The sequence below is a fragment of the Oenanthe melanoleuca genome, chromosome 21, assembly GCF_029582105.1.
Source record: "Oenanthe melanoleuca isolate GR-GAL-2019-014 chromosome 21, OMel1.0, whole genome shotgun sequence".
Classification (NCBI taxonomy): domain Eukaryota; kingdom Metazoa; phylum Chordata; class Aves; order Passeriformes; family Muscicapidae; genus Oenanthe; species Oenanthe melanoleuca.
The window spans coordinates 760,979-784,105 of NC_079354.1; the positions used below are offsets into that span (position 1 = coordinate 760,979).

At 55.4% G+C, this 23,127-nt stretch overlaps 1 protein-coding gene across 1 annotated transcript; it reads right to left on the reverse strand.

The window, feature by feature from the left end:
- Positions 1 to 15: 15 nt before the first annotated feature.
- On the reverse strand, positions 16 to 23,127 carry RCC2 (regulator of chromosome condensation 2). The gene is made up of 14 exons (XM_056508039.1): positions 23,041 to 23,127; positions 22,793 to 22,867; positions 20,464 to 20,771; positions 18,401 to 18,494; positions 15,347 to 15,490; positions 12,945 to 13,076; positions 11,369 to 11,457; positions 10,774 to 10,888; positions 8,952 to 9,118; positions 6,193 to 6,373; positions 5,002 to 5,107; positions 4,821 to 4,893; positions 3,378 to 3,455; positions 16 to 1,574 (listed from the first exon to the last, which is right to left on the reverse strand). The coding sequence occupies exons 3-14, from the start codon at positions 20,767 to 20,769 to the stop codon at positions 1,470 to 1,472; spliced, it is 1,590 nt and encodes a 529-aa protein (XP_056364014.1). The 5' UTR covers positions 20,770 to 20,771; positions 22,793 to 22,867; positions 23,041 to 23,127; the 3' UTR covers positions 16 to 1,469.

Sequence of the window (23,127 nt, forward strand, 5' to 3'; positions counted from 1 at the left end):
CGGAATTATGGAATCATGGAATGATGTAAATAGGGAATTATGGAATTACCGTACCATGGAATTAGGAAATTATGGAATCTTGGAATCAGGAAACCATGGAATCATGGGATTACAGAATTATGGAATCAGGGAATTATGGAATGGTTGGGATGGAGGGACCTTCAAGCTCATCCATTCCTAGTGTGCTCCCAGCCCTGTCCAGCCTGGCCTTGGACACTCCCAGGGATCCAGGGGCAGCCACAGCTGCTCTGGGAATTCCATCCCAGCCCCTTCCCCGTCACAAGGATTTATCCCAAATATCCCAATCTGAATGGCCCCCTGGAGCCTTCCTGAACCTGGGAATTCTTCAGGAATGCACAAATGGCTCCTCAGGATCCTTCCTGAACTCGGGAATTCCTCGGGAATGTGGGAATGGCCCTCCCCCCAGGCTTTTGGGGCTCCAAGCGGGGTTTTGGTGATTGCCACCCCTCAAATCCTAAATTTTGCTGAAAAACTGGGATTTGGAAATTTCCAGCTCCCCCCAGCCGGGATCTCCCCTCTCCAAACCCCCTGGAAAACAACCCCCGACCCCAAAAAATTGACCAAATACCTTTTTTTTTTTTTTTTACTGCAAATTCCCCGAGCGCCGCCCCGGGGGAGATGGGAAGGAGCCAAAATCCATGGAAAAATCCAGGAGAATCCCTGGGAACGGCCCGAAGGGAGCGGGAGTGGCGCGGGGCAGAGCCGGGCTCTGCTCCTGAAGGCACCTCGAGATTCCAGCACAGTGACCTGGCACAGAGGGAACTGGGGATCGGGAACTGGGAATTCCGGCTGATCCCGGGCCAAACCATCCGCCAGAAGGAACAAAAAACCCGAATTCCCGGGAAAAAAAATTCCTTTGGGACTCCCCTCGTGATCCCTGAGATGTCCCCGGGGTGGGTGAGGGCGGGGAGGGGAGCCCGGGAATGCTGCTGGGATGGGATCTGGGAATGCTGCTGGGATCCAGGATCCCTGTGGATGCTGGAGGGGTGAGAGGGGGGAAATCCCAAAAACTGTAGCACCCAAAGTAGGGAAAACGAGCAAAAAATGGGAATATTGGGGGAAAAAAATGGGAATGTAGGGGAAAAACCAGGCTGCTGCTCTTTAGGGATCCCAGATCCCTAAAGGGATCCCAAGCTGGGATCAGATCCCCAAAGTGATCCCGAGCTGGCAGCTGTGGGAGATTTGGGACTGGAAAAATGGGAAACAGTAAAAAAAAGCTGCAGAAAAATACAAATAAAATAAAAATAATTCAAGGTGAGACCCTACAAAACCCGGGGCGGGAGGTGCCGGGAGGTCCGGCTGCGGTGGGGAATTCCAAAAGCCGGGAATGGGGGTGGGAAGGACCCCGCCGGGGGCTGGGAACGCGGGAATGGGGAGGGAGGAGGGCAGCCGGGATGGAGAAGCGGGATGGGGACGGGGACGGGGGTGGGGACGGGGGGCGGGGCCCCTCAGAGCGTGCGGGGGTTGTACTCCGGCAGCTTCCGCAGCTTCTCCTGCTCCGCCTCCGACTCGTCCCGGGCGATCACCAGCGAGTGCGAATAGCCCATGGCCACCTGGAATGGGAAAGGGAAAGCTGGGAATAGCCCATGGCCAGCTGGAATGGGAAAGGGAAAGCTGGGAATAGCCCATGGCCACCTGGAATGGGAAAGCTGGGAATGGGAATAGCCCATGGCCACCTGGAATGGGAAAGGGAAAGCTGGGAATAGCCCATGGCCACCTGGAATGGGAAAACGGAATGGGAATAGCCCACGGCCACCTGGAATGGGAAAGGGAAAGCTGGGAATAGCCCATGGCCACCTGGAATGGGAATGGGAAAGCTGGGAATAGCCCATGGCCAGCTGGAATGGGAAAACTGGAATGGGAATAGCCCATGGCCACCTGGAATGGGAAAGGGAAAGCTGGGAATAGCCCATGGCCACCTGGAATGGGAATGGGAAAGCTGGGAATAGCCCATGGCCAGCTGGAATGGGAAAGGCCACCTGGAATGGGAATGCTGGGAATAGCCCGTGGCCACCTGGAATGGGAAAACTGGGAATGGGAATAGCCCATGGCCACCTGGAATGGGAATAGCCCGTGGCCACCTGGAATGGGAAAGCTGGGAATGGGAATAGCCCATGGTACTGGGAATGGGAAAGCTGGGAATGGCAATAGATCATGGAGCTGGGAATGGGAATAGACCATGGAACTGGGAATGGGAACAGCCCATTGCTATCTGGAATGGGAATGGGTCATCAGGGAATAGCCCACGGAACTGGGAATGGGAAAGGATCAGCTGGGAATGGGAACAGCCCACAGGCAGCTGGAATGGGAATGGCAAAGGGGCAGTGGGAGTGGGAATGGCCCATGGAATGGGAAGGGGTCCCCCAGGAGCAGACACTGCCCATGGAATGGGAAAGGGGGAGATGAGGTGATCTGGGTCCCTCCCAGTGCTTTCTCCTGCCTGCTGGGACCCAGCCCTGCGTGGGGCATCCCAAGGATCTCACTGCCCTGGGATGAGGGAACAGCCCCAGTGTCCCTTCCCCTTCACCCACGGGTGCCACCAGCTGGGCACGGCCTCAGTGTCCCTGGATTTATTTAAAGGGGAGATTCACACACATCACCCCACAGCTGGGATGAGTTGTGCACTGCCTCAGTTTCCCTGTTTGTTTTGGGGGAGGGCCTCACGTGCCCTGTCCATCACCCCACAGCTGTGATGAGGTTTGCACTGCCTCAGTTTCCCTGTTTGGTTTTGGGAACAGCCCCACAGCTGTGATGAGTTGTGCACTGCCTCAGTTTCCCTGGATTTATTTAAAGGGGAGATTCACACACATCACCCCACAGCTGTGATGAGTTGGGGACAGCCTCAGTTTCCCTGTCTGGTTTAGGGAACAGCCCCACAGCTGGGATGAGTTGTGCACTGCCTCAGTTTCCCTGTCTGGTTTTGGGAACAGCCCCACAGCTGTGATGAGTTGTGCACTGCCTCAGTTTCCCTGTTTGTTTTAGGGGAGGGCCCTGCACACCTCCCTCCCCACCCCACAGGTGGGATGAGCTGTGTAAAGTCTCAGCCACCCCAAACTATTTTAGAGGAGGGATCCATGGGTGCCCTCTCCCTGACCCCACAGGTGTCACCAGCTGGGCACAGCCTCAGTTTCCCTGTTTATTTTAGGGAATGGCTCCACATGGCCTCTCCATCACCCCACAGGTGTGCTGAGCTGGGCACGGCCTCACAAACCCCAAATGATTCCCCACAGGTTTCCCCTGACTCCACAGGTGTGAGGAGCTCTGCACAGCCTCACAAACCCCAAATGACTCCCTGTGGGTGCCCCCTCCCTCCCAAACCCCCTTCATCCCACCCCAAACCCGGGGGTGCCCCTCACCTGCTCGGTGTAGATCCCGTCCAGGGTTTTCACCTCCTGCGCCGCCGTCGAGGATTTGGGTTTGTGGTCCCCATATCCCTGTGGGAACACCCCATGGACAGGGAATTTGGGGTTTGTGGTCCCCATATCCCTGTGGGAACACCCCATGGACAGGGAATTTGGGGTTTGTTGTCCCCAAATCCCTGTGGGATCACCCCATGGACAGGGAATTTGGGGTTTGTTGTCCCCATATCCCTGTGGGATCATCCCATGGTCAGGGGATAGTCAGTGGGGTCTAAGGATTTGGGGGATTTGGGGGATTTGGAGGATTTGGGTTTGTTTGTCCCCATATCCCTGTGGGATCATCCCATGGTCAGGGGTTGATCAGTGGGGCGAGAGGGGCGGGTCCAACTGGGTTTGGGGGATTTGGGGTGTCCCCTTGGGCTTCCCAAGGAAATCTGGGATATTATTTGGGGTACTTGGGGTGTCATTGGGGTTTTTGGGGTGTTAGTTTGGGGGACTTGGGATTTTTGAGGTGTCGTTTGGGATTTTTTTGGGGTCAGTACCAGCTCCCCAAAGGTGGGTGAGGGTCCCCAGCTGATGGTGGGTTTGGGGTGTCAGTTATTTGGGGTTTCATTGGGGTATTTTGGGGTCAGTACCAGCTCCCCAAAGGTGGGTGAGGGTCCCCAGCTGATGGTGGGTTTGGGGTGTCAGTTATTTGGGTTTTTGGGGTATTTTGGGGTCAGTACCAGCTCCCCAAAGGTGGGTGAGGGTCCCCAGCTGATGGTGGGTTTGGGGTGTCAGTTATTTGGGGTTTTTGGGGTCAGTACCAGCTCCCCAAAGGTGGGTGAGGGTCCCCAGCTGATGGTGGGTTTGGGGTGTCATATTTGGGGTTTTTGTGGTGTCATTGGGGTATTTCTGGGGTCAGTACCAGCTCCCCAAAATACCCCAAAAAACCAAAGGTGGGTGAGGGTCCCCAGCTGATGGTGGGTTTGGGGTGTCAGTTATTTGGGGTTTTTGGGGTATTTTGGGGTCAGTACCAGCTCCCCAAAGGTGGGTGAGGGTCCCCAGCTGATGGTGGGTTTGGGGTGTCAGTTATTTGGGGTTTTTGGGGTCAGTACCAGCTCCCCAAAGGTGGGTGAGGGTCCCCAGCTGATGGTGGGTTTGGGGTGTCAGTTATTTGGGGTTTTTGGGGTTTTTGGGGTCAGTACCAGCTCCCCAAAGGTGGGTGAGGGTCCCCAGCTGATGGTGGGTTTGGGGTGTCAGTTATTTGGGGTTTTTGGGGTATTTTGGGGTCAGTACCAGCTCCCCAAAGGTGGGTGAGGGTCCCCAGCTGATGGTGGGTTTGGGGTGTCAGTTATTTGGGGTTTTTGGGGTCAGTACCAGCTCCCCAAAGGTGGGTGAGGGTCCCCAGCTGATGGTGGGTTTGGGGTGTCAGTTATTTGGGGTTTTTGGGGTCAGTACCAGCTCCCCAAAGGTGGGTGAGGGTCCCCAGCTGATGGTGCTCTCGTCGGCCGCCACGATCACGGAGCTTTTCCTGCGAGGGAGGCGAGCGCTGAGTGTGGGAGCGCCCGAATCCCGGGAATGCCGGATCCCAGGGATCCCAGGAATGCTGGGAATGTTGGGAATGTGGGAACTGACTCACCCGCAGGCCAGGCTGCGGATCTTCCACCCGCACAGGTCCTGCACAGCTTTGGGATACATCGTGGATTCCCGGGAAGTGTTGGTGGCGCCCCAGAAGAACAATCCACCTGCAAGGGAACCCGTCAGGGATGGATCCCGGAATTCCCAAATCCCGGGAATCCCACCTGTCAGGGCATCCCAGAATTCCCAAATCCCAGGATCTTCCCAGGGATCTCACCTGTCAGTCCACCTTTTTCCCACCATCCCAGGATCTGGACATTCCCACCTATCCCACTGACAGCTTCCCCAGCATTCCCAGCATTCCTGAATCCTGGGATTCCTGTATTCCCACCTACCTTGCTGACATCTCCCCCAACATTCCCAGCATTCCCGAATCCCAGCTTCCCACCTTTCTCACTGACAGCTCCCCCAGCATTCCCAAATCCCAAATCCTGCATTCCCATTTGTCTTGCTGAAAGCTTCCCCAGCATTGCCAGATCCTGGAATGCCTGGGAATCCCACCTGTCCCACTGACAGCTCCTCCAGCATTCCCAAATCCCAGATTCCCACCTGTCTCACTGACAGATCCCCCAGCGTTCCCAAATCCTGACATTCCCAAATCCTGGATTCCCACACGCCCACCTGTCCCACTGACATCTCCCCCAGCATTCCCAAATCCTGGATTCCCACCTGTCTCACTGACAGCTTATCAGGACTCCGCATGTGGTGTGGACCCTGACACAGATCCCCCAGCATTCCCAAATCCCGGCATTCCCAAATCCTGGATTCCCACACTCCCACCTGTCTCACGGATGTCTCCCCCAGCATTCCCAAATCCCAAATCCCACACCGCCACCTGTCCCACTGACAGCCCCCAGCATTCCCAGCATTCCCAAATCCTGGATTCCCACACCCCCACCCGTCTCACTGATGTCTCCCCCAGCATTCCCGAATCCCACATCCCCACCTGTCCCACTGACAGCCCCCAGCATTCCCAGCATTCCCAAACCCCGAATCCCACACTCCCACCTGTCTCACTAATGTCTCCCCCAGCATTCCCAAACCCCGAATCCCACAGCCACACCTGTCCCACTGACAGCCCCAGCATTCCCAGCATTCCCAAACCCCGGCATTCCTGAATCCCACCCCCACCTGTCTCGCTGACATCTCCCCCGGCATTCCCAAACCCCGGCACTCCCGAGTCCCACCCCACCCGTCTCGCTGACGGCGAAGGAGCAGGTGTATCCCGCGTAGATCTGGCAGGCGCCGCGTCCCGGGAAGTCGAAGAGCTTCACCAGCCTGGGAACCATCTCGTCCTTCTGCTCGGCGTGGCCCAGGCGCCCGTAGCCCCCAAAGCCCCAGGAGAAGACGCGCTTCTGGGAATCCAGCACCAGCTGGGAACAGGGAACAGCCTCAGAGACCCCAAAAAAACCCCAGGAAAACATCCCTGGGAATCCAGCACCAGCTGGGAACAGGGAACAGCCTCAGAGACCCCAAAAACCCCAGGAAAACATCCCTGGGAATCCAGCACCAGCTGGGAACAGGGAACAGCCTCAGAGATCCCAAAAACCCCAGGAAAACATCCCTGGGAATCCAGCACCAGCTGGGAACGGGGGAGAACAGCCTCAGAGATCCCAAAAACCCCAGGAAAACATCCCTGGGAATCCAGCACCAGCTGGGAACAGGGAACAGCCTCAGAGATCCCAAAAACCCCAGGAAAACATCCCTGGGAATCCACCACCAGCTGGGAATGGGGAACAGCCTCAGAGACCCCAAAAACCCCAGGAAAACATCCCTGGGAATCCAGCACCAGCTGGGAATGGGGAACAGCCTCAGAGATCCCAAAAAACCCAGGAAAACATCCCTGGGAATCCAGCACCAGCTGGGAATGGGGAACAGCCTCAGAGATCCCAAAAACCCCAGGAAAACATCCCTGGGAATCCAGCACCAGCTGGGAATGGGGAACAGCCTCAGAGATCCCAAAAACCCCAGGAAAACATCCCTGGGAATCCAGCACCAGCTGGGAATGGGGAACAGCCTCAGAGATCCCAAAAACCCCAGGAAAACATCCCTGGGAATCCAGCACCAGCTGGGAACGGGGAACAGCCTGAGAGAGATCCCAAAAAACCCAGGAAAACATCCCTGGGAATCCAGCACCAGCTGGGAATGGGGAACAGCCTCAGAGATCCCAAAAACCCCAGGAAAACATCCCTGGGAATCCAGCACCAGCTGGGAATGGGGAACAGCCTCAGAGATCCCAAAAACCCCAGGAAAACATCCCTGGGAATCCAGCACCAGCTGGGAATGGGGAACAGCCTCAGAGATCCCAAAAACCCCAGGAAAACATCCCTGGGAATCCAGCACCAGCTGGGAACGGGGAACAGCCTGAGAGAGATCCCAAAAAACCCAGGAAAACATCCCTGGGAATCCAGCACCAGCTGGGAATGGGGAACAGCCTGAGAGAGATCCCAAAAAACCCAGGAAAACATCCCTGGGAATCCAGCACCAGCTGGGAATGGGGAACAGCCTGAGAGAGATCCCAAAAACCCCAGGAAAACATCCCTGGGAATCCAGCACCAGCTGAGAATGGGGAACAGCCTCAGAGATCCCAAAAAACCCAGGAAAACATCCCTGGGAATCCAGCACCAGCTGGGAATGGGGAACAGCCTCAGAGATCCCCAAAATCCCAGAAAAAGATTCCTGGGAATCCAGCACCAGCTGGGAATGAGACACAATGGCCTCAGAGATCCCAAAACTCCCAGAAAAACATCCCTAGGAATACAGCAGCAACTGGGATGGAGGGAGCAGAGGCTGAGCTAGTCCCTCCCATTCCCATCCACTCCCACTCTACCATTCCCAGTTCCCATTCCCATTCCCATTCCCATTCCCATTTTCCCATTCCCAGTCTCCCATATTCCCATTCCCATTCCCATATTCCCATTCCCATTCCCATATTCCCATTCCCTTTATCCCATTCCCGTTTTCCCGTTATCCCAGCCTGTACCGTGTGGTTGGCCCCGCAGGCCATGTCCCGTCTCCATTCCCATTCCCATTATCCCATTCCCATTATCCCATTCCCATTATCCCATTCCCAGCCCGTACCGTGTGGTTGGCCCTGCAGGCCATGTCCCGTCTCCATTCCCATTCCCATTCCCATTCCCATTCCCATTCCCATTCCCATTCCCATTCCCATTATCCCATTCCCATTCCCATTATCCCATTATGCCATTCCCGTTATCCCATTCCTGTTATCCCATTCCCGTTATCCCATTCCCCCATTCCCAGCCCGTACCGTGTGGTTGGCCCCACAGGCCACGTCCCACCTCCATTCCCATTATCCCATTCCCATTCCCATTCCCATTATCCCATTCCCGTTATCCCATTCCCATTCCCAGTATCCCATTCCCGTTATCCCATTCCCATTATCCCGTTCCCATTCCCATTGTCCCATTCCCGTTATCCCATTCCCCCATTCCCAGCCCGTACCGTGTGGTTGGCCCCGCAGGCCACGTCCCATCTCCATTCCCATTCCCATTCCCATTCCCGTTATCCCGTATTCCCATTCCCATTTTCCCGTTTTCCCACCCCATACCGTGTGGTTGGCCCCGCAGGCCACGTCCCACCTCCATTCCCATTCCCATTACCCCGTTATCCCATTCCCATTACCCCGTTATCCCATTCCCATTATCCCGTTATCCCATTCCAGTTACCATTATCCCATTTATCCCATATCCCACTATCCCATTATCCCGTTATCCCATTCCCATTATCCCGTTATCCCAGCCCGTACCGTGTGGTTGGCCCCGCAGGCCACGTCCCACCTCCATTCCCATTCCCATTATCCCGTTATCCCATTCCCATTATCCCGTTATCCCATTCCCATTATCCCGTTATCCCATTCCCATTATCCCGTTATCCCATTCCCATTATCCCGTTATCCCATTCCCGTTATCCCGTTTTCCCAGCCCGTACCGTGTGGTTGGCCCCGCAGGCCACGTCCCTGACCACCACGTTGGGCACGGGCAGCACCTGCCCGTCCTTGGTGCGCTCCACGAACAGCGCCAGGCGCCGCGGCAGCAGCTCGCAGTCGTACTCGATGCGCTGCGCCCGCGCGATGAACTTCCCGTCGGAATTGTGTCCTGGAACGGGGAACAGAGCCAGCCTGAGCCACGGCGGGATGGTCCTGAGCTGGAACGGTCCCCAGGGATTGTCCTGAACTGACCAAATCCCAGGGGATGGTCCTGAGCTGGAACGGTCCCCGGGGATGGTCCTGAACTGGAACGGTCCCCAGGGATTGTCCTGAACTGACCAAATCCCAGGGGATGGTCCTGAGCAGCCCCGGTCCCAGGGGATGGTCCTGAACTGACCAAATCCCAGGGGATTGTCCTGAACTGCCCCAGTCCCAGGGGATGGTCCTGAACTGCCCCGATCCCAGGGGATGGTCCTGAACTGCTCCAATCCCAGGGGATTGTCCTGAATTGACCAAATCCCAGGGGATTGTCCTGAACTGCCCCGGTCCCAGGGGATGATCCTGAACTGCTCCAATCCCAGGGGATTGTCCTGAATTGACCAAATCCCAGGGGATGGTCCTGAACTGACCAAATCCCAGGGGATGGTCCTGAACTGACCAAATCCCAGGGGATTGTCCTGAACTGCCCCGATCCCAGGGGATTGTCCTGAACTGACCAAATCCCAGGGGATGATCCTGAACTGACTCGATCCCAGGGGATGGTCCTGAACTGCCCCGGTCCCAGGGGATGATCCTGAACTGCTCCAATCCCAGGGGATTGTCCTGAACTGACCAAATCCCAGGGGATGGTCCTGAACTGACCAAATCCCAGGGGATTGTCCTGAACTGCCCCGGTCCCAGGGGATGATCCTGAACTGCCCCGGTCCCAGGGGATGGTCCTGAACTGACCAAATCCCAGGGGATGGTCCTGAACTGACCAAATCCCAGGGGATGGTCCTGAACTGACCAAATCCCAGGGGATTGTCCTGAACTGCCCCGGTCCCAGGGGATGATCCTGAACTGCCCCGGTCCCAGGGGATGGTCCTGAACTGACCAAATCCCAGGGGATGGTCCTGAACTGACCAAATCCCAGGGGATGGTCCTGAACTGGAACGGTCCCCAGGGATTGTCCTGAACTGACCAAATCCCAGGGGATGGTCCTGAACTGACCCAATCCCAGGGGATTGTCCTGAACTGCCCCGGTCCCAGGGGATGATCCTGAACTGCCCCGGTCCCAGGGGATGGTCCTGAACTGACCAAATCCCAGGGGATGGTCCTGAACTGCCCCGATCCTGTGGGATGATCCTGAACTGACCCAATCCCAGGGGATTGTCCTGAACTGACCAAATCCCAGGGGATGGTCCTGAACTGCCCTGGTCCCAGGGGATGGTCCTGAACCAGCTCTGTTCCAAGGGGATCACCCCCAACTTCCCCAATCCTGTGGGATGATCCTGAACTGTCTCAATACGACAGGATGATCCCAAACCCACGGGACAATCCCAAATCCTGTACCCAGCTGTCCATACTCTGGACATCCAAAGGAATACAGGTTCCCCTTGCAGTCCATGGGGTGATCCCATGGGATTATCCCAGATTTCCATACCCAGCTGTCCATACTCTGGACATCCAAAGGAATCCGGGTTCCCCTTGAAGTCCATGGGATGATCCCATGGGATTATCCCAGATTTCCATACCCAGCTGTCCATACTCCGGACATCCAAAGGAATACAGGTTCCCCTTGCAGTCCATGGGGTGATCCCATGGGATTATCCCAGATTTCCATACCCAGCTGTCCATACTCCGGACATCCAAAGGAATACAGGTTCCCCTTGCAGTCCATGACCATGCTGAACTCGGCCCCGCAGCCCAGCTTGGAGATTGGCTGCCCATTGTACAGGATCTGGGAAAAAAATGGGAATAGGGATCAGGAAAAAAGGGAAAACAGGATCAGAAACATGGGGAAATGGTAAAAACAGGATCAGAAATGGAAACACGAGAAAAGCTGGGAAAAGGGGATCAGAAACACAGAAAAAGGAGAAAAAATGGGAATTTCCATGGGAAATCCCTGATCTATGGGAAAAGCAGGAAAAACAGGATCCAAAAACACAGAGAAAAGGAAAAAAAGGGGGAATTTCCAAGGGAAGACCCTGATCTGCAGGAAAAGTTGGAAAAACTGTATCAAAAATTTGGGAAACGGGAAAAAAAGGTGAATTTGTCCCAGAAAACCCCCGAAATCCTCAAAAATTTGATTTTCAAATCCTGGCTTTTGCAGGAGTTGGGAACAGCTCCCATCTGAGAGGGAATTCTGCATCCCGATGGGTTTTTAGGGAATATTTCACTAAGAGCCCCCAAATCCTGGGATTTCCCCCCAAATCCATACCTGGGTGGGGCTGGGCACGGCGTCTGTCTGGTTCCCCAGCCCCAGCTGGCCCAGCTTGTTCTCCCCAAAGGCGAACACGGAGCCATTCTCTGCCAAAACAACAGGAATTCGGGGAGAAAAAACGGGATTTTGGGACAGCTCTCCCAGAATTCAGGGGTAAAAGGGGTGGATTTGGGGGAAAAAGGGATGGATTTTAAAGGAAAAGGAGTGGATTTTTGGGAAAAGAGGAAGATTTTCGGGTCAGTTTTCCCAAATTTTTGGGTGAAAGGGTCAGATTTGGGGCAGTTTTCCTGGGGTTTGGGGCAGTGTTTCCCTGGACCAGTGCAGTTTCCCTGGGATTCAGTGACATTTCCTGGGATTCTGTGCAGTTTTCCCAGGATTGGGCAGTGATTCCTGGGATTGGGGCCGTTTCCTGGGATTGGTAGTTTCCCAGGGTTGGGGCCATGTTCCCCAGGATTCAGGCAGCGTTCCCCAGGATTCAGTGCAGCTCCCCAGGATGATTCAGTGCAATTCCCAGGATCAGGGCAGTGTTCCCTGGGATCAGGACAGTGTTTCCCAGGATTCAGGCAGTGTTCCCCAGGACTCAGGGCAGTTCCCAGGACTCAAGGCCATGTTCCCCAGGACTCAAGGCCATGTTCCCCAGGATCAGGGCCGTGCTCCCCAGGATTCAGGCAGTGTCTCCCCGGGATTCAGTCAGTGCTCTCTGGGATCAGGGCAGTGTTCCCCAGGATTCAGTGCAATTCCCCAGGACTCAGGCAGTGTTTCCCAGGATTCACTACAGTTCCCAGGATTCAGGCCATATTCCCCAGGATTCAGTCAGTGTCTCCCCGGGACTCAGTCAGTGTTCCCCAGGATCAGGGCAGTGTTCCCCAGGATTCAGTGCAATTCCCCAGGATGCAGGCAGTGTTTCCCAGGATTCACTACAGTTCCCAGGATTCAGTCAGTGTCTCCCCAGGATTCAGGCAGTGTTCCCCAGGATCAGGGCAGTGTTCCCCAGGATTCAGGCAGTGTTCCCCAGGATCAGGGCAGTGTTCCCCAGGATTCAGGCAGTGTCTCCCCGGGATTCAGGCCGCGTTCCCCAGGACTCAAGGCCGTGTTCCCCAGGATCAGGGCTGTGCTCCCAGGATCAGGGCTGTGCTCCCCAGGATTCAGTGCAGCTCCCCAGGATCAGGGCCGTGCTCCCCAGGATTCAGTCAGTGTCTCCCCAGGATTCAGTCAATGTGTCCCCAGGATTCAGTCAGTGTCTCCCCAGGATCAGGGCCGTGCTCCCCAGGATTCAGGCAGTGTCTCCCCGGGATTCAGGCAGTGTTCCCCAGGACTCAAGGCCCTGTACCCCAGGATTCAGTGCAGTTCCCCAGGATCAGGGCAGTGTTCCCCAGGATTCAGGCAGTGTTCCCCAGGATTCAGTGCAGCTTCCCAAGATCAGGGCCATGTTCCCCAGGACTCAAGGCCGTGTTCCCCAGGATTCAGTGCAGTTCCCCAGGATTCAGGCAGTGTTCCCCAGGACTCAAGGCCGTGTTCCCCAGAATCCAGTGCAGCTCCCCAGGACCCAAGGCCACGTTCCCCGGCTCCGTACCGGTCAGTGCCAGGGTGTGGTTCCGGCCGCACGCCGCAGCCACGATGGCCTCCCCGGCCAGGGCCTCGATCGGCCGCGGAGCCTCCACGCGCTTCGTGTCCCCGTGGCCCAGCTGCCCCTTCTCGTTCCGGCCTGGGGACACCCCAAAAAACCCGGAATGTGGCAAAACCTCAGCCAAGTGCCACATCCTCTCCCTTGGGATGGCGACCCCTGGGCAGCTCCTCCCGATTCCCAAGCGCGTTTTCCAAGGGAATGTTTTCCCAAAATTCCCCTCTCATCCCGCGGTTCCCCGGGAATGAATCCCAGCCCCACTGCCCCCTCCTGCCAGGGAATTCCAGAGCCACAGGCTCCCGCCTTGATCCCATTTTTCTTCAGGCTGAGCCCCTTCCCAGCTCCCTTGGGAATCCCTGAATTCCAGGGAAGGTTTTTGGGAGGACAGTTTTTTGGGATGAACTCTATTGTCCCAGGGCAGGTTCTGGGATGAACCCCATTATCCCAGGTGGGTTCCCAAGATGAACCCTGTTATCCCAGAGGGTTTTTGGGACAATCCCGTTATCCCAGAGCAGGTTTTCGGTACAATCCCATTCCCCAGGTCAGATTTTTGGTACATTCCCACTTCCCAGGGGAGGTTTTTGGGACCATCCCATTCCCCAGGTCAGTTTTTTGGGACAATCTCATTATCCCAGGGCAGGTTTTCGGTACAGTCCCATTCCCCAGGTCAGATTTTTGGTACATTCCCATTCCCTAGGGGAGGTTTTTGGGACAATCCCATTCCCCAGGTCAGTTTTTTGGTATAATCCCGTTATCCCAGGGGAGGTTTTTGGTACAATCCTGTTATCCCAGGTCAGATTTTGGTACATTACCATCCCCCAGGGGTGGTTTTTGGGACAATCCCATCATCCAGGTCAGTTTTTCAGTACATTCCCACGCCCCAGGTCAGCTTTTGGTACAATCCCGTTATCCCAGGGCAGGTTTTTGGTACAATCCCGTTATCCCAGGTCAGTTTTTTGGTACAATCCCGTTATCCCAGGTCAGTTTTTGATACAATCCCGTTATCCCAGGTCAGTTTTTGGTACAATCCCGTTATCCCAGGCAGGTTTTCAGGACACTCCCACCCCCAGGGCAGGTTTTTGGTACAATCCCGTTATCCCAGGTCAGTTTTTTGGTACAATCCCGTTATCCCAGGCAGGTTTTCAGGACAATGCCACCCCCAGGGCAGGTTTTTGGTACAATCCTGTTATCCCAGGTCAGTTTTTTGGTACAATCCCGTTATCCCAGGGCAGGTTTTTGGGACAATCCCGTTATCCCAGGTCAGTTTTTCGGTACATTCCCACGCCCCAGGTCAGATTTTTGGTACAATCCCGTTATCCCAGGTCAGTTTTTTGGGACAATCCCGTTATCCCAGGTCAGTTTTTGGTACAATCCCGTTATCCCAGGCAGGTTTTCAGGACAATGCCACCCCCAGGTCAGTTTTTGTTACAATCCCGTTATCCCAGGTCAGTTTTTTGTTACAATCCCGTTATCCCAGGCAGGTTTTTGGTACAATCCCGTTATCCCAGGTCAGTTTTTGGTACAATCCCGTTATCCCAGGTCAGTTTTTTGGGACAATCCCGTTATCCCAGGTCAGTTTTTTGTTACAATCCCGTTATCCCAGGGCAGGTTTTTGGTACAATCCCGTTATCCCAGGTCAGTTTTTGGGACAATCCCGTTATCCCAGGTCAGTTTTTTGGTACAATCCCGTTATCCCAGGGCAGGTTTTTGGTACAATCCCGTTATCCCAGGTCAGTTTTTGGGACAATCCCGTTATCCCAGGTCAGTTTTTTGGTACAATCCCGTTATCCCAGGCAGGTTTTTGGTACAATCCCGTTATCCCAGGTCAGTTTTTGTTACAATCCCGTTATCCCAGGGCAGGTTTTCAGGACAATACCACCCCCAGGGCAGCTTTTTGGTACAATCCTGTTATCCCAGGTCAGTTTTTGGTACAATCCCGTTATCCCAGGTCAGTTTTTGGTACAATCCCGTTATCCCAGGCATGTTTTCAGGACAATGCCACCCCCAGGGCAGGTTTTTGGTACAATCCCGTTATCCCAGGGCAGGTTTTTGTTACAATCCCGTTATCCCAGGGCAGGTTTTTGTTACAATCCCGTTATCCCAGGGCAGTTTTTGGTACAATCCCGTTATCCCAGGCAGGTTTTTGGTACAATCCCGTTATCCCAGGGCAGGTTTTCAGTACATTCCCACGCCCCAGGTCAGTTTTTTGGTACAATCCCGTTATCCCAGGGCAGGTTTTTGTTACAATCCCGTTATCCCAGGGCAGTTTTTGTTACAATCCCGTTATCCCAGGCAGGTTTTCAGGACACTCCCACCCCCAGGGCAGGCTGCAGGGCTGCCTGCAGGCTCACCCCAGCTCCAGAGGCGGCCCTCGGCGGTGATGAGCAGGCTGTGGGCGGCGCAGGGCCCCGACACCACCGAGCGCACGCGCAGCGAGCCCAGGCTGCCGTAGCGGTGCGGCCCCCACAGGTTCTGGCCCAGGTTCCGGTACGCCGCTGGGAAAGAGCCAGGGAATCTGGGATCAGCCTCCAGGGATGGGACAGACAGGGGAAACAGCCAGGAAATCCGGGATCAGCCCCTCAAGGGATGGGAACAGACAGGGAAAACAGCCAGGAAATCCGGGATCAGCCCCCAGGGGATGGGAACAGACAGGGAAAACAGCCAGGAAATCCGGGAATCCAGGGAAACAGCCAGGGAATCTGGGATCAGCCCCCAGGGGATGGGAACAGACAGGGGAAACAGCTGGGAAATCCAGGGTCAGCCCCCAGGGGATGGGAACAGCCAGGGAAAACAGCCGGGAAATCTGGGATCAGCCCCAAAGGGATGGGTACAGCCAGGGAAAACAGCCAGGAAATCTGGGATCAGCCCCAAAGGGATGGGAACAGACAGGGAAAACAGCCGGGAAATCCAGGATCAGCCCCTCAAGGGATGGGAACAGACAGGGAAAACAGCTGGGAAATCCGGGATCAGCCTCCAGGGATGGGACAGACAGGGGAAACAGCCAGGGAATCCGGGATCAGCCCCCAGGGATGGGATCAGCCAGGGGAAACAGCTGGGAAATCCGGGATCAGCCTCCAGGGGATGGGAACAGCCAGGGAAAACAGCAGAGAAATCCAGAAAAACAGCCAGGAAATCTGGGATCAGCCCCCAGGGGGTGGGAACAGACAGGGAAAACAGCCAGGGAAATCTGGGATCAGCCCCCAGGGGGTGGGAACAGACAGGGAAAACAGCCGGGAAATCAGGGGTCAGCCCCCAGGGGATGGGAACAGCCAGGGAAAACAGCCAGGAAATCCAGGATCAGCCCCCAGGGGATGGGAACAGCCAGGGAAAACAGCAGAGAAATCCAGAAAAACAGCCGGGAAATCTGGGATCAGCCCCAAAGGGATGGGAACAGCCTGGGAAAACAACCAGGAAATCCAGGATCAGCCCCCAGGGGATGGGAACAGCCAGGGAAAACAGCCTGGGAAATCCAGGGTCAGCCCCCAGGGGATGGGAACAGCCAGGGGAAACAGCCAGGAAATCTGGGATCAGCCCCCAGGGGATGGGAACAGACAGGGGAAACAGCCGGGAAATCTGGGAAAACAGCCAGGAAATCTGGGATCAGCCCCCAGGGATGGGAACAGACAGGGGAAAACAGCCTGGGAAAACAGCTGGGAAATCTGGGATCAGCCCCCAGGGGATGGGAACAGCCAGGGAAATGACCTGGGTGAATCATCCAGGAAAATCCTGGAAAATTATCTGGGAAAATAATCCAGGAAAATCATCCGGGAATATCAGGAAAATAAGCCAGGAAAATCCTGGGAAATAATCCTCAAAAATAATCTGGGAAAATCATCTAGGAAAATTATCTGGGATTACTAGAAAAATAATCTGGAAAAATCCTGGAAAATCAGGCAGGAAAATATTCCAGGAAAATCATCCTGGAACACCTGGAAAATCAGCCAGGAAAATCAGGAAAATCATTTGTGAAAATAATCCAGGAAAATCATCTGGAAAATAATCCAGGAAAATCCTAGAAAATAATCTGGGAAAACCATGAATACCCGGAAAATCATCTGGGAAAATCATCCCAAAAAATAATTTGGGAAAATCCAGGAAAGTAATCTGGGAAAATCCAGAAAAATCATCCTGGAAAATCATCTGGGAAAATCATCCAGGAATTCCAGGAAAATCTGAGGAAAGTGGGAAAATCTTCCAGAAAAATCATCAGGAAAAATCACCCAGGAAAACCACACTGGAAAATCTTCCAGGAAATTCAAGATCTACAGCTGTGCCTCCCCCCCAGTTAATTAATTTTGAACATTAATTAATTTCCAATCCTGGTTTTTAATATTAATTAAATACAAACCCCTGAAAAAAGGAGATCATTTAATGAACTAAAAATTAAACAAACTCTTAATTTGGCTTTGCAGCAGAGCCAGTGCCCTGCCCCAATTAAGGGTGAAATTGTGGCTCCTCCCCCAGTTAATCAATTAAATTAATTAGTTACATTAGTTACTTAAACCCATGTAAAACAAGGAGAAAAATTGAATGAGTTATAAATGCATCCAAAATAAACAAAATCCTAATTTGGCTTTGCTGGAGACCCAAATTAAGAGACTGAACTGTGACTCCCTCCCTGATTAATTCATTAATTTAATTAATTAAGTAGAAACATATCAAATAATCAGGAAAATTAATGAACTAAAAATGCATCCAAAATAAACAAAATCCTAGTTTGGCTTTGCTAAATCCTACTCTGCCCTAAATCATTGATTAATTACTAATTAACCAAATTAATCCCCATCCTACCTTGCTCCATACTGTTCATTAATTACTAATTAATGCCAATTAATTAATCGACCATTAATGAGCCCCTACCCTTCCCCAATACATTCATTGATTACTAATTAACCTCAAATCAATACAAATTAATCCCAGCCACTAACGAGCCCCTACCCAGCTCCACACCATTCATTAATTACTAATTAATAACAGTTAATTAATGAGCCATTAACTAGCTCCTACCCTCCCCAATACATTCACTGATTACTAATTAATACCAATTAATCACAACCATTAATGAGCCCTACGCTGCCCAACATTATTCATTAATGACTAAATAACCCTAATTAATTAATTAATTACCAGCCCCACACTACCCCTCTGGTTCCATAATCACTAATTAACTGTAATTAATGAATTAATTAGCACCCCTACCCTGCCCCACTGGTTCACTAATCACTAATTAATTATAATTAATGAATTATTTAGCAGCCCTACCCTGCCCCACATGGTTCATTAATCAATAATTACCCATAATTAATTAAGTAATGAATTAGTGAGCAGCCCTTCCCTGCCCCTCATGGTTCATTAATCACCAATGAAGGGTAATTAGCCAATTAATGAATGAATGAATTAATTACCCTGCTGCTTGGGCACCTCCTTGCGGCCGATCAGGTCCCAGTTGGTGGCACCGAAGATCAGGAGCTGCCCCCGGCTGCGGGAGCCCTCGAGCTTCTGGGGACACAGGGACGGGGACATCAGGGACAGGGACAGGGACAGTGTCAGGGACAGGGACATCAGGGACAGGGACATCAGGGACAGTCAGGGTCAGGGGACAGGGACAGGGACATCAGGGACATCAGGGACAGTGTCAGGGACAGGGACATCAGGGACAGGGACATCAGGGACAGGGACATCAGGGACAGTGTCAGGGACAGGGACATCAGGGACAGGGACATCAGGAACAGGGGACACAGGGACAGGGACATCAGGGACATCAGGGACAGGGACAGGGACAGGGACATCAGGGACAGGGACATCAGGAACAGGGGACATCAGGGACAGGGACAGGGACAGGGACAGGGACATCAGGGACAGGGACATCAGGGACAGTGTCAGGGACAGGGGACATCAGGGACAGGGACAGGGACAGGGACATCAGGGACAGTGTCAGGGACAGGGACATCAGGAACAGGGACATCAGGGACATCAGGGACAGGGACAGGGACATCAGGGACAGTGTCAGGGACAGGGACATCAGGGACAGGGACATCAGGGACAGGGGACATCAGGGACAGTGTCAGGGACAGGGACAGTGTCAGGGACAGGGGACATCAGGGACAGGGGACATCAGGGACAGTGTCAGGGACAGGGGACACAGGGACAGGGACATCAGGGACAGTGTCAGGGACAGGGGACACAGGGACAGGGACATCAGGGACAGTGTCAGGGGACAGTGTCAGGCACAGGGGACATCAGGGACAGGGACATCAGGGACAGGGACATCAGGGACAGGGACATCAGGGACAGGGACATCAGGGACAGTGTCAGGGACAGGGACATCAGGGACAGGGACATCAGGGACAGGGACAGGGACATCAGGGACAGGGACATCAGGGACAGAGTCAGGGACAGTGTCAGGGACAGGGGACAGTGTCAGGGACAGTCAGGGGCACAGGGGACAGTGTCAGGGACAGGGACATCAGGGACAGGGGACATCATTCCTACGGGGTGGAATTTAGGGAGCAATGGGGTTTGGGGGTGCATTAGGGTGGAATCTGGGGAGCATTGGGGTGGAATGCAGGTCAGGGGGTGCAGTGGGGGGTATAAAGGGGCACAATAAGGGCACGGGTGGGGCATCCTATGGGGTGGGGCAGGAAAGGCAGTGGGGTGTGTAATGGGGCACTGTAGGGGCATGGTGGGGGTGTCTGAGGGGGCACAATAGGGGCACAGTGGGGTGTGTTATGGGGCACAGTAGGGGCATGGTGGGGGTGTCTGAGGGGGCTCAGTGGGGTGTGTAATGGGGCACTGTAGGGGCATGGTGGGGGTGTCTGAGGGGGCACAGTGGGGTGTGTTATGGGGCACTGTAGGGGCATGGTGGGGGTGTCTGAGGGGGCACAGTGGGGTGTGTAATGGGGCACTGTAGGGGCATGGTGGGGGTGTCTGAGGGGGCACAATAGGGGCACAGTGGGGTGTGTTATGGGGCACAGTAGGGGCATGGTGGGGGTGTCTAATATGGCACAATAGGGGCACAGTGGGTACAAAGGGGCACAGTGAGGGTGTTTCAAGGGGCACAACACGGTGCCAGAGAGGTCCTAGGGGGCACAGCGGGGGTGTGTAAGGGGGCACAATAGGGGCACAGAGGGTACAAAGGGGCACAGTGGCGTGTGTAATGGGGCACAGTGGGGGTGTCTAAAAGGGGCACAGTAGGGGCACCGTGGGGGTGTCTAAGGGGGCACAATAAAGGCACAGTGGGGTGTGTAATGGGGCACAGTGGGGGCATAGAGGGGTGTGTAATGGGGCACAATAGGGGCACAGTGGGTCCTAGGGGGCACAGCGGGGCTGTGTAAGGGAGCACAATAGGGGCACGGTGGGTACAAAGGAGCACGGTGAGGGTGTGTCAAGGGGCACAACAAGGTCCCAGAGGGGTGCCAAGGGGTGCTAAGGGGTGCCGAGGGGCGCGGGTCCCTCCCCCCGAGCTCACGATGCGCTCCTTGCTGTGCTCGGGCTCGCAGATCACCACGCTCTGCCCGCGGTTCCCGGGCCCTCCGGGCCCCGCCGCCGCCGCCGCCGCCGCGCCGGGCCTGCCGGGCCTGCGGGCCCCGGGGCTGCCGTCCCGCGGCCGCCGCTCCCGGGGCGCCTCCTCCTCGCTGCTGCCGCCGCTGCTGCCGCCGCTGGGCCGGGGCCGCCGCCGCCCGCCGCCCTGGGGGCCCGGCCGCCGCCGCCCGCCGCCCTGAGGGCCCGGGCCCGCCGCGTCCCAGGGCGGCCCCGCCGCCTTCCTGCGGGGCATGGCTGCGGGGCCGCGTCAGAGAGCGCGCCCGCGGCCGGGACGGAGAGAGACACACGGACAGACAGACACAGCGACAGACAGACAGCGAGAGAGCGACAGACAGACTGACACCGACACCCAGAGACACCGGCACCCACAGAGACAGAGAGACCGAGCAGACACCCAGAGACACCGAGACAGACAGACAGACACCGACTGACAGGCACGGACAGAGACAGACAGACACCGACACCCGGAGACACCGACACCAGGACAAGCGGTGAGGGGGACAGGGCCCTCCCTGGGGACAGTGAGGGATGTGGGGTGAGGGGGACACAGAGGGGAAATGGGGACACGGGGTGAGTGGGACAGTGAGGGGAAATGGGGGATGTGGGATGAGGGGGACAGTGAGGGGAAATGGGGACAGAGAGGGTTATGGGGTGAGGGGGACGGTGAGGGGAAATGGGGACACGGAGTGAGGGGGACAGTGAGGGGAAATGGGGACACAGCGGGTTAGGGAGTGAGGGGGACAGTGAGGGGAAATGGGGACAGACAGAGTTATGGGGTGAGGGGGACAGTGAGGGGAAATGGGGACACACAGGGTTATGGAGTGAGGGGGACAGTGAGGGGAAATGGGGACACGGAGTGAGGGGGACAGTGAGGGGAAATGGGGGATTTGGGGTGAGGGGAGATGGGGGAAATGGGAGACACGGGGTGAGGGGACATGGGGGAACACAGGGAGATAGAGTGAGGGGACACGGGGGATTTGGGGTGAGGGAAATGGGGGAAATGGGAGACACGGGGTGAGGGGAGATGAGGGACATGAGATGAGGCAAAATGGGGGGGATATGAGGGAAGACAGGCTGGGGTGAGGAAGGGGAGACCCTCCGTGTGTGGGACATGGAGAGGATGTGGGGACAAAGGGTGAGGGGAGATAGGGGGACAAGGGGACACAGGATGGGACAGACAGAGGGGACCCCAGCTGGGGGGAAATGGGGGATATGGGGTGAGGGGAGATGTGAGGACATGGGGACACAGGATGGGGACAGAGGGGACCTCAGCTGGGGGGAAATGGGGGATATGGGGTGAGGGGAGAAATGGGGGACCCACGGTGGTGGCCATGGGGGGATAAGAGGTGGGAGCCCCGCTGAGGGGGACACAGGGGGGACACGGGGGGAGAAATGGGATGGGGACAGAGAGGGACACATGGGCGGACCCACAGTGTGGGACATGGGGACAGGGGTGACCCCCAGACAGGGGACACGGGAGGATTTGGGGGTGCGGGATGGGGAAACGGGATTTGGGGGGACACGGGATGGGAGAGAGGGGACCCCCGAGCTGGGGGGGAAAAGGAAAGGGGGGTAGGAAGGGGGATTGGAAAAGGGGGAGCTGGAAAAGCAGGATTTGGAAAGGGGGTCAGGAAAAGGGGGTGCAAAGGGGGAGCTGGAAAAGCGGGATTGGAAAAGTGGGGCTCCAAGGGGGGGTGGAATGAGGGGGTGCAAAAGGGGACGGGAAAAGGGGGTTCCAGGGAGTGAGGGGGTGCAAAGGGGCGGTGTGGAACAGGGGGTGCCCGCGGGGCTGCAGAGGGGGACACACGGGGGGAGATTGCGCCTTTGGGGGTGCACAGAGGGGGGCCCGGGACTTTTGGGGTGCTGGGGCGTTCCCAAAGGGGATCCAAAGCTTGGAGACAAAGGGGAGCGGGACAGGGGGGGCACCGGGGGGAATTTGGGGTGCGCCCTCCTTTACCCCCACCCCAGAGCCCCGCACCCCGCCGCTCTCGGATTTGGGGGATTTTGGGGTGATTTCGTGCACTGGGGAGGGGGCACGGCCCTGCGGGGTCTCCCCCATATCCATCCCCCGCATTCCCATTCCCAGATTTCCCTGAACAATGGAATCTCTGTCTTCCCCCCTCGCACCACGTGGATCCGCCTTTTTTTTTTTTTTTAACTTTTTTTTTTTTTTTTAACAATTTTCCGCCCCCCCATCCCCACTCCCCTCCCCCCCATCCCCCCAAATCCCACTTTTTGAGCCCCGAATTCCAAACCTGATTTTAGGGCGAGAGGTGCAGCATAAAGAAAGCGGCAGCGCGGGGCCTTTGCACTATTTTTGGTGGCGGTTCCTGTTGCAGAAAAAAAAAAAAAAAGGTAATTTTTGGGGGTTTTTACTCGCTCTTTTTTCCCCTCCTCCTCGGTTTTTTTGTTTGGTTTTTTTTTTTTGTTTGTTTGTTTGGTTTTTTTTTTCCCTCTCTCCCCCTTTTCTCTTTCCCCTTTTTCCTCCTCAAATCCCACCCACCGAATCCTCTTAGAACGGGGATGCGGGCGAGCGGGACAATACAAAACAGAAACACATGGATGGGCAGGAAAAGGGGGAAAAAAGGAA

Bases quoted from the DNA above. Each gene is read 5' to 3' on its own strand.
- RCC2 (XM_056508039.1), bottom strand. From the start codon at position 20,769: ATGCCCCGCAGGAAGGCGGCGGGGCCGCCCTGGGACGCGGCGGGCCCG. The intron at 18,495-20,463 runs GTGAGCTCGGGG...CTGTGTCCCCAG, and splicing joins AGCACAGCAAGGAGCGCATC to AAGCTCGAGGGCTCCCGCAG. The intron at 13,077-15,346 runs GTGAGCCTGCAG...GGGTGTCCCCAG, and splicing joins GGGCCGCCTCTGGAGCTGGG to GCCGGAACGAGAAGGGGCAG.